The sequence below is a fragment of the Nylanderia fulva genome, unplaced genomic scaffold, assembly GCF_048542155.1.
Source record: "Nylanderia fulva isolate GAGA-0341 unplaced genomic scaffold, ASM4854215v1 Scaffold76, whole genome shotgun sequence".
Taxonomy (NCBI): Eukaryota; Metazoa; Arthropoda; class Insecta; order Hymenoptera; family Formicidae; genus Nylanderia; species Nylanderia fulva.
Window position 1 is genome coordinate 503,078 of NW_028190873.1, and position 10,823 is coordinate 513,900.

The 10,823-nt window shown below is 25.1% G+C and overlaps 1 protein-coding gene across 3 annotated transcripts; it reads right to left on the minus strand.

Moving 5' to 3' along the window:
* Positions 1–417: 417 nt before the first annotated feature.
* Positions 418–7,821, minus strand: LOC114937663 (acyl-CoA:lysophosphatidylglycerol acyltransferase 1). 3 transcript variants are annotated; one of them, XM_029311237.2, is made up of 7 exons: positions 7,357–7,423; positions 6,949–7,140; positions 5,082–5,299; positions 4,659–4,873; positions 3,566–3,839; positions 1,798–1,949; positions 418–1,719 (listed from the first exon to the last, which is right to left on the minus strand). In XM_029311237.2, exons 2-7 carry the CDS (start codon positions 7,053–7,055, stop codon positions 1,483–1,485), a joined length of 1,203 nt encoding a protein of 400 aa, XP_029167070.1. In that variant the 5' UTR covers positions 7,056–7,140; positions 7,357–7,423; the 3' UTR covers positions 418–1,482. The 3 variants fall into 3 exon arrangements, with proteins under 3 accessions (XP_029167070.1, XP_029167071.1, XP_029167072.2); XM_029311238.2 differs by having other exon boundaries at positions 6,949–7,137; positions 7,357–7,422; XM_029311239.2 differs by lacking the exon at positions 6,949–7,140 and having other exon boundaries at positions 7,357–7,821.
* Positions 7,822–10,823: the final 3,002 nt, after the last annotated feature.

Here is a 10,823-nt window from a genome sequence, read left to right on the forward strand (position 1 = left end):
TAAGTTTAAAATAAATAAGTAACATCTTAAGATTTATTGCTCATTTAGTTGGCCTAAATATCAATTTATGTTTTAATTAATATTTCTTTTCTATTTTTAACTTTCAAATATATTATCTTTTTAACTTCGTTTTTTCAAAGAAATTACGAACTTATAAAATTTCTAGTATAATGTTAAAAAATTATATTTATAGAAAAAAAATGGACGATTTTTTCCTTGAAAATATTTTCTTTGTTTTCATATCACAAATAAATGGATACTTTTTTTTAAATATTCTATCCTGTACACAGCAGTAGAAATTCTTTTCGCTATTATATTGTTTACAGTTTTATTTTATATAGAACGCCTATAATTTTATTTCATATCGAACGCTTATATTAATCTGTAATCAGATTACATTATAAAACATACATGCAATGCTATGTATTGTAATTTTTTATTATGCTGCCAGATTCCAGATATATGTGCGAATAAATGCGCGAATATATGCATACATCGTAAGTGAAAATAGTAAAAATTAATGTACATCATCACATACCTAAACTCTTGACTGTCTATAAAATCGGATATATTTATTATGCAGATAAAATGTGCGAATTAATCGTGAAGTTGCCTCTGATATCGATAAACAATTCAAGTATTATGCTTATATCTTTGCAAGAATTTGAAGCAAGAAGTATTAGAATATATTCTATAAAAGAGATTACATACTATTTGATATTATAGAGCAAGCGTTCTCATATTTTCATATACACACACACATACATGTATGTATGTACGTATTATCTAAATTTACAATATTTTTGTATCTCATCCTATATATATAAAATTGGAATCATAGATGCTGATTTATAGATTTATAGCCTTTACTTAAATTATATACATATATATATTTCAAATAAAAATTATAAATTTACAATCACGCATGCGCGGCGCGTGCGTCATCAATGATTTTATTCTAAGAGTGTTGCATAATTAACTTTGAAAACGCAATTGTATAGTAATTTATAAAAGCAATTTTGCAACTTAAAATTTTTTTAAATTAGGCTTATATAATTTTATGTAGTAATAAAATAATTTTGTGTGTAAAGATATGTAATCACAAAAATTATTGAGATGAGTTATTTATTGATTAATATTTATTTTCTACTAAATGCAAAGTGTATCAATATTTAGATACCAAATTTAAAACATGTGCTAACATTTAATCTATAGAACATATAGATTGCAAATACTTAATAGCTTTCTATTGTATTATTTAATATAAATTATTATATTAAATAAGAATATATCTAATAATTAACACAATCAACGATTTTTATGATAGTTTTGCTTGCTAAGTTTGATATAATTCGCACATATTCATTAGAATTGTTCTCGTAGATATTAGTGTTTGTTTAAGGCAAGGATATCTTACTTCGTTACTCTGTGTGTGATTTCTTTCTATAAATATTGATCATCGTACACGATGTATAAAATATCTCACCAAAAGCAAGATAGCACGTACGCAAGCATACTATAATGTATATAACTAGACGTTATGAAGAATAAATGAAGGACTAGGAATCTCAGTGGATCCTGATGTACTTTGGAACCACCTCTATCTGATCCTTTTGTACCAAGAAACGTTCCATGTTTATAAAAATGCTCCAAGAGCGCTTCTTTTTCTACCCATCTGTCATACAACCATTTGGATAATTGTTCTGGTTCGCGTGGAACCTACACAACAATTACATAGCATTATGTAAATACTGTTATGTGACAATGAACTGCGATTTCAGGTCAGTCATTACTTACCACTGAGCTAGGAAAAAGTCGATAGAATAATACCGTCTCGCACGGAGATCTCGAACCAGTTATAATAGTAGGTAAGTCAAGCGGCTTACCTTGAGGATACGCTATCGTTATATCAAGAATCCAACTAATTTCTGGCTTAGCTACTATCATATCTAAAAATAAAAAAAATATATATAGTTTTATTACATCGAATTTTACGAATAAAAATTATTACATATTATGAATAAATCAATTTAAGGATGTCTGTCAGAGATATAAAAATATTAATGCTATTCAGGCTGTACAACTTATACAGTGAGCAAAAGGTTCCATAATAGTCAAATATCTTGGAAAATAATGACTGTGGAAGAAAATGTTAAATACAAAAGAAAATTAAATGGTTTATTATGTGACTATGGGTTTGTTTTCTGTTCCTGCACTAATAAACTAGTGCACACTGATGCAATAAGTTAGAGTGAGACAAACTATACTTGTCTCATTATAACTTATTGCACCAGTGTGCACTAGTTCATTAGTGCAGGAACAGAAAACAAACCTTATATTGATATGACCTTCATGTGACCTTGAAGAACACAATAAAGATTAATTTTGAAATCTTAAATGGAAATCCCCATTTTTTTATTGTATATTCTTGAAGCTGATGTCAAGGCGTTGTCAAAACACTAGTTACAAACCCTCTTTACTTAAGATCTTCCTGAATTATAAACTTTCAAAATTTATGTATCACCAGCATTAGTATTACCCAAAGTGTATCGCGTGGTACAGTCCTTCAAGGTCATATGAAAGTCATATCAATATAACCACATAATAGACTATTTAATTTTCTAAACTTGTGTATTTAAAATTTTTTTCCATATTTTCTTCCATATATTCTTCCATATTTTTTCTATATATTTATTACAGTTTTTTTTTCATTAACAAATGGCATTTAAGAATTTCCAGCATGTACTTTCTCGCTTCTGACATCACAATCTAACATGGTCGCGAGGTCCAGGAGTCTTAAGTTCCTAATCAAATATGTCAAGACCGCCAGAAGAATTAAAAATAAAAAATAAAACAATCTCTTTTCAACCGTACTAGTAAATAATTTATTGATATTAATCACTACGTTTCGACCATAGTTTACATTAAACAGATTATACTAACTAGTTAGTTTAAATCTGTTCAATGTATTAGACGTGTGTTAAACTTGACACTATGCTCTCTCTTTTTGACATCTCAGGAATATAATTGTTCGCAATTCACTTGAAAAAGAACAAAAACTATGGTCAAAATGTAGTGATTAATATCAATAAATTATTTACCAGTATGGTTGAAAAGAGATTGTGTTTTATTTTTTAAGTTCCTAACTTTTAACTATTTCTCATTTCCAATGCGATTAAACTAATAATCGCAGTAATTTTTTAATAATTGCAAAACGAGCAATCATTTTGAAACTTTGCAGAAACATTTGTACATGTTTCAAAAACATTATATAACTAAATCGAATTTTTATTGGTTTTTTATTGTTTGTGAACCATTTTTATCTGTCTCTCTCGAACGTTTACATAAAATTCTATATTAAAATCACAAAATTCAATAATTAATAACTTTTAAACAAGTCAAATAGAAAAATTTGAAATATAATTCATCATGATTTGGGTTACATTACTAATTGTAAGAATGTCCAATTAAAAATTCGCGGCAATACCATCGATTTGTATATCTATCCAATACATCCTTACTAAAATAAATACAAAAGAATTTTTTAGAAAAAATGCAGATTTACTTGGTCGACTGTTTAATTGTTGATCCTGCACATCTCTACTCGATGCTGGTCCAAGAGTATCGAATATCGTCTGCATAGCACCTACCCTTGGCAAAGTTACATTCTCAAGAATAGGTAAATTATTTTTCTTGGCGTATTTTTGCGAAGTTTCTCGTCTCTTGCACAGAAAGCCTCCTTCCGGAAAGAGTACCATCCATTTTCTATCCCGCGGTATGTAGGAATCTTGAAGATGTTTCTCTAATTTTTTTAAACTTTCTTCCCTTCGTTTACGGCCCTGTAGTTATCTAATATATAATGGTTGAAAATAATAGAGAGAAAGAGAGAGAAAGATAGTGCATTCTTCTAAATTAAATGATAGAAAAGCAGTGTAACAAACGTATATTTTGATTGACCTTGAAATTAACTTTGATTTTAATTTGAAAAAAAATTTTGCATTAAAAGTCAGATTAAATCGTAAATTAGCAAGTTAGGATTTTGAAATTTAATAAGATTAAAGATATAACAAAAGATAATAATGTATATTTCTAAACATATTGAAAAGCAAAAAATTAGATATTTTTAAAAATATTGAAGACTTATTTATATTTCGAATCTTCAGAAATTTTAAAAAAGAAAATGTATTTGCAATTTAAAAAAGTCTTTTTGATATTAAATATTAAAATTATTATATCAATCCATGATTATAAATGAATTATACACTATATAAAGTGTATAATTTATTTATAATCATGGATTTATATTAATATTAAAATATTATATATAATGCTTTAATTATGTTTTGTTAATATTAAAAAACATTTAAAACTATTTTGAATTGTATTAGCGTTAAAAAAATAATGGTAATTTTTTTCTCCTAGTAAAATCAATAAATAGTAATCAGTTATATCTTTCAAAAACTTGAAAAAAAAAAAAATTAAATTGCTATAAAAAATAAATTTTGTTAACAATAATTATTGTGCATATTTTATAAATGCGAAGTGACTTATGAAAAAAATAATTAATTTTTATATTTTTAAGAAAAAGATTTTATTTCTCGTTTCTGATATAAAAATGATTGCAAAACAGAAATTTAAAAAGCAACTTCAATACTTACTGATACGATAAAGAAATCTTGATGTAGTATTGAAACTATTCCAAAATTAGTAAATTTGAACACTCTATCCATTATCCACATTAAATTGGGTAAAACATTTGGTTTGGCATTAAATGTTGTCATTAATATAGGAACATCACCAGTACTCTGGTGATTTGCTATAACTAATGTTTTTTCACTTATAATCTGCTGTATGTCATCGCCTTGTTCTATTACTGTTAAAAAAAAGATATTTATAATCATATCTTATATCTAGATTGTATTATTCGTATATTAATATAAAATTAATATAATAATTAATGTAATAAATTAAACGTAATATAAAATGAATATAATAAATTAATATAATATACATCTAGGCTGTATATTAATAAAATGCACTATATATTTGTACATTTTTAAGTATATTATTAATATACTCACTGTCGTAACCTGCAGACCAAGTCCACATGGATACCATCGCCAACAACCAGTGGAAAAATAGGCCCTCGATTCGCCAATACACTTGAGGTTGATATACTTTTACGGGAAACAATAACATCATCCATACTACGTATGTAGGTATACAATAAACATTGTTCAATATCACAAATGCCGTTCGAGCAACACACTTCAGTAAAGTCACTACGTTGCTAATTATTCTGCAAAGTACATTATTATATATGTATAAATTATATTATTATATAAAAATTATAGAGTATAAATATATATTATTTATAATATAGCTGTTATATATATTTAGGTATACTATTATATATATTTAGATATAAGGAATAAATGCATTGCATCAAGTTTGAGTTGATATATATTTTGATTTTATATATAATTTATATAATATATAAATATACAAAATATATATGTACTAGATATAATTATGTATTAAAAATAAAAATAAAATAATTTTTTTCCTATGTTATTTAATAATAACAAATCATTATTAACAGAATGTAATTACATATATCTAAAAGCATGCACAAAACATGATATATATTTTTATTTGTTAATTGCACGCATTTCCTATTATAATGAAATTTTTTACATTGAAACCTAATCATTCAAAAAAGAATCTGTGTACAATCCACTTATTCAATTACAGCATTAAAGAATCAAGCTGATTGTATAGTAATTTAAATTGTTTTATTTCAAACACAATAGCCAATAGCATTGTGTCGCTTCAAAGAAACTGACATAGACATTAACAAATTTAAAATTAAAAATTCTAAATATTAAAATTTATTATATATTGCAATTTATTATAACAAACTATTACATATTATTACAATAAAATTGTAACTGCAATTGTGTATAAAATAATTAATTAAATATTTATGGAAAATTGAAAATAATCAATAAGTTATACTTAAAAAAAAGTAATATTATACTTAAAAAAAAATTAATAGCTAAAGTAAAAATTTTAATTAATATAATCGAATATAGTTGAGATTATGGCAGTAATAAGAAAATATTTCATATAAAAATTAAAAGGTTTTAAGGGGGAAAATTCATAACCTTGAATTTTAATTAACAAGAAGACCTTTTTTCAAAATTATTTAAAGATAAATCTAGTTTTTTTTCTTTTTTTTTTTTAATGAAACCACTTTAATTCTTGTACATCAATTTCTCGCAATATTCAACACAAAAAGTTATGAAGATAGGATAATCGAAAAGTAATATTTTAAACTTAAATGTGACATAATTTTATATAAATTATGAAATATATATCTTATAAAATATTTATATCAATCAATATTTTTATGTGGAAAATAATGAGAGGAATCAATTAGAGTAAAAAAGGCAGTTATTTTAAAAACAAAATAAAGCTGCTAATTACATAAATTACATACATTTAAGGTCATTAAAAAATGAATATTTTACGAAATAATTTAGATAAAATGGTTATATATATGTGTGTGTGTGTGTTGTGTATATGTTTATCTCCCTTTTCTCCATTTGCTCACATAATATTTCACATGTTTTTTCTACATAATATTCCAGACAACAAAAGTAATTATTTTAAAGGCAAAACGATGTAAATTACATTATTTTGACGTCAAAATAATATCGTAATAATTACTGTGACTATCTGGGATTGAGGTTAGGATTACGTTTTCTATAAAATATACAAGTATATTCACACCGCGAAATTTACAACAGAATTTATAGTATGCATTATATATATTTATTTATTTAACGCAATTTGTGGGAAAATGCCACAAATATCGTAAAAAAAGATCGTGTAATTCAGATAAATATATATATATATATATATGTGTGTATGAGCGAACGTTACCTGACGAAAGTAGAGGAGACAGAGTCAGTCATTTTCGAAAGCCACCATCCGTTGTGAAAATTCGTGGAAATGTCATACACTTTTTTTTCACCATAGCCTTCCCTCATATGCGGCTTACATAATAAATTCGTTATCCCGAACGAGACACATGCAGTTTTTCGGATTCACAAATTGTTTACATATCAAGAACTACTGCAACGCCGACACAGGTATATGTATATATATACACACACACGCGCGCGCGCGCGCGTGTGTGTGTATACATATACATATATATATATATGATCGCAGTCAATCTTCCGTTTTTCTACTGTATAATCTTTTTTAGACGCTTCATTCGTCAATTACGAGTGCTAATAAAGTCGCGAAAATCGGTCAGTAATTATTATATCTATATTTCATATTTACCGCTGATCGAACTTTAAGTGATGTTCTCTCTTGCATCGAAGGAATATCGTGTTATTCATATCTCGGTTTTATTCTCGGTCCCTTTTCTGTATTGGATGAGTGTAATATGTCAAATCACTCCAGACACATATATAATTCGCTAGAAATGGCGGTTCGATTCGGCTCGATTCGACTCGATTCACGTTCGAGTCTCTCGACACGTGTCAGTTCGGTGATGGTTTTGATATCAATTCGTATTTTATTTTATATTCCGTACGCTGCGTCCATTCGCCTCGAACTGTTGCAATAACTGTTATTTACTAATATGTCACTTTATTTCTTGCGAAGATGTTAAAAAAAAGAAAGAAACGAGAGAAGATTCGATATTAAAGTTTGTACTCTAAATTCCTATTTCGTTGATTTCTAGAAACGTTTAAGGGTCGACAGGTCGGTCGGCCAAACTCCGAATTGATGTTGAAGACCTCGCGCGGTGACAACGCGAAACTCCGATTTCAGTGTTGCCAACGCCGAGAAACCAATTCTCGGGTTTTATGTAGTGGTGCATGTCTGTACACGTACATACATCATTGCATTGCTCACGCGGACGCACCGTAGAGAGACAAGGACCGATAATCTCCTTGTTCCTTTACCGTGCCGGTATACGCGGATGCTGCCTAAAAATGCTTTCTGGCCTTCCGTAGCAGAAGGCAGTAGCGTAGCAAGGCTAATAACTACTTTTTGTAAATCTTATATATGCTTATGCACCAGGGTTGGGAAGTAACGAGTTACTTGTAACGAAGTTACAGTTACAGTTACTTTTTTTCGGTAACTGTAACTTAACTTCGTTACTTTTCTCCATCTGTAACTGTAACTGTAACTTAGTTACATTTTTTTAGTAACTAGTAACTATTTTAACAGTTACTTTATTAGTTACTATTTTTGGAAACATCCGCTAAAAGTATCGTTTAAGTTTGGTAGCCGTTATATAGTTAAATTAAATTTTGTTAACAGTAGCATATGGATCTTCATATGATTTAATCTTTTACCTAAAATTTTCATTTTGTATACATAAAATAATATAACACATAATTAAAATCGACCAATCACAGTCAAATATTTAAAAAAATTCTTAAATGTAATAATTGATCGATTTGCTTCAAGAATTTTTTTAAATACTTGACTGTGATTGTGCATAAAATGTAATATCTCCTCCTTATATTTAAAATAATGTATAATTATTTTTTAAAAGTAACTGAAAAGTAACGACTCGTTACTTTTTGAGTAACTGTAACTGTAATGAGTTATTTTTTAAAATCAGTAACTTGTAACTGTAACTAGTTACTTTTTCAATAAAATAACTGTAACTGTAACTAATTATTTTTACAAAGTAACTTTCCCAACCCTGTTATGCACATATGTGCGTAAATATATATATATATATATATATATATATATATGTATATAAATATATTATATAAGGGATATGTTGATTATTCTTGATTTCTTTTTGATTATTGATGCTATTGTATAATTTGCTTCAAATACTTATAACGTGAAAGAACGTTGAGTAATGTATAATCAATGCAAGGATGTTCAGTATATCATCCAGTAAATATTAGAGTTCAATATCAATTTTTTTATAATATATATATATTTATATATATATATATATATATATATATATATATATATATATATATTGGAATATAGAAAAATGATAAAAAAATATATTTCGGCGATTTAAAAATTTTTTAATATATTGAAAATATTTTTACTACATACACTATATATAAGTGTAAAATAATTTAGAAAATAAATTTAATAAAAATCTACATACCAGCTGTGTGCATGTGTGCAATTGATTTATTACTTGAAATTTATTTACGGAATTATTTTGCATTTATATATTTATAGTGTGTGTAGTTGTAAAATGATTAAAATATTTTCAATATCAAATTTTTAAGTTTATCGCCTATATAAAAAATATATTTCTATGATTTTCTATATTCCAATATATTATAAAAAAATTGATATTGATATATTTGAACTCAAGTTTTTTACGTGATTAAATATTCTTGCATTGAGCCATCATACGTTACTCGTAAGTTCTTTCACGTCATAAGTACTTATGTAGCAGAGAGAAAGAAATGAGAGTTATACAATGTAACATCAATAATCGGAAAAAATCAAGATAACGGTCGTCATATCTGTGTATATATATATATATATATATATATATATATATATATACATATATATATAAATATATATACATATATAAACTTATATATTATATATATATATATATATATATATATATATATATATACTTATATATTATATATATATATATAATATTTAATTTATTTATAAAATACATTTTTAATTCATATTCAACCTGAATGATATTTTCTATATGCTTATGCTATCCTCCGATCTATCCCTAACAAATTAGGAGGTGTAATTGCATTATTATCATCAATTATTATCTTATACTTTTTACCTCTAATTTCTATAAAATTTAATTCATTATCATTTTATCCTTTAAATCAATATTTATTTTGAATTTTCATTAATATTTATATTCTATTAACATGAGCAGGAGCTCAACCTATTGAAATACCTTTTATCATTATTAGACAAATTTTATCATTATGTTACTTTCTTTATTTTATCTTATTACCTTTCCTAATAAAAATTTGAGATTTAATTATTTTTAAATAAATATTTTAAAATTTATTATTATAAATAAATTTAAAATATTAAAAATAATTATATTTAATACTTAAATTTTTTATAAATTACTATTAAATTAAGTTAATGATCTTGAATTTAAGTTTATGTTTTGAAAACATATTAAAGAAATTTTAATTTTTTATTACCTTTTAAACATTTACTTTTTTTTACTAAATTATTATTAATAATATAAATTTAAATCCAAAAATTAATAAAATATAAACTAAAATTATTGGTAAAATAATTTTCCAACATAAATATATTAATTTATCATATCGTATTTGAGGAAGTATTCCATGTATAAAAATTACTATTCTACATAAAATATTAATTAAAATAAAAGTTAAAAATATTGAATATTTTAATAAATTCCTAAATATATAAATTCTAATTAATCTAAAAAAATAATTATTTCATATTCAGATAAAAAAATTAATGTAAACCCACCCCTAAAATATTCAATATTAAACTCTGAAACTAATTCTGACTCACCTTCGATAAAATCTATAAGACTTCGATTTAATTTAGCTAAAATCCTAATAAAAACTATAATAAACAAAGGATATAAAACTACTATATATTATAAATAAAATTGATAATTAATAAAATTAAAAAAAGAATATCTCTCTCTTATTAATATAATAACTAAAATAATTAAAATAAATCTTACTTCATATGATAATATTTGTGAAACTGATCGTATTGCCCCTATTATTGAATAAATCTAATTAGCTGATCATCCCATAAAAATT

Coding starts and splice junctions, on each gene's coding strand:
- LOC114937663 (XM_029311237.2), bottom strand. CDS start 7,055: ATGAGGGAAGGCTATGGTGAAAAAAAAGTGTATGACATTTCCACGAAT. Junction 4,874..5,081: donor TTGGTCTGCAGGTTACGACA/GTGAGTATATTA, acceptor TTTTTTTAACAG/TAATAGAACAAGGCGATGAC. Junction 1,720..1,797: donor GACTTTTTCCTAGCTCAGTG/GTAAGTAATGAC, acceptor ATTGTTGTGTAG/GTTCCACGCGAACCAGAACA.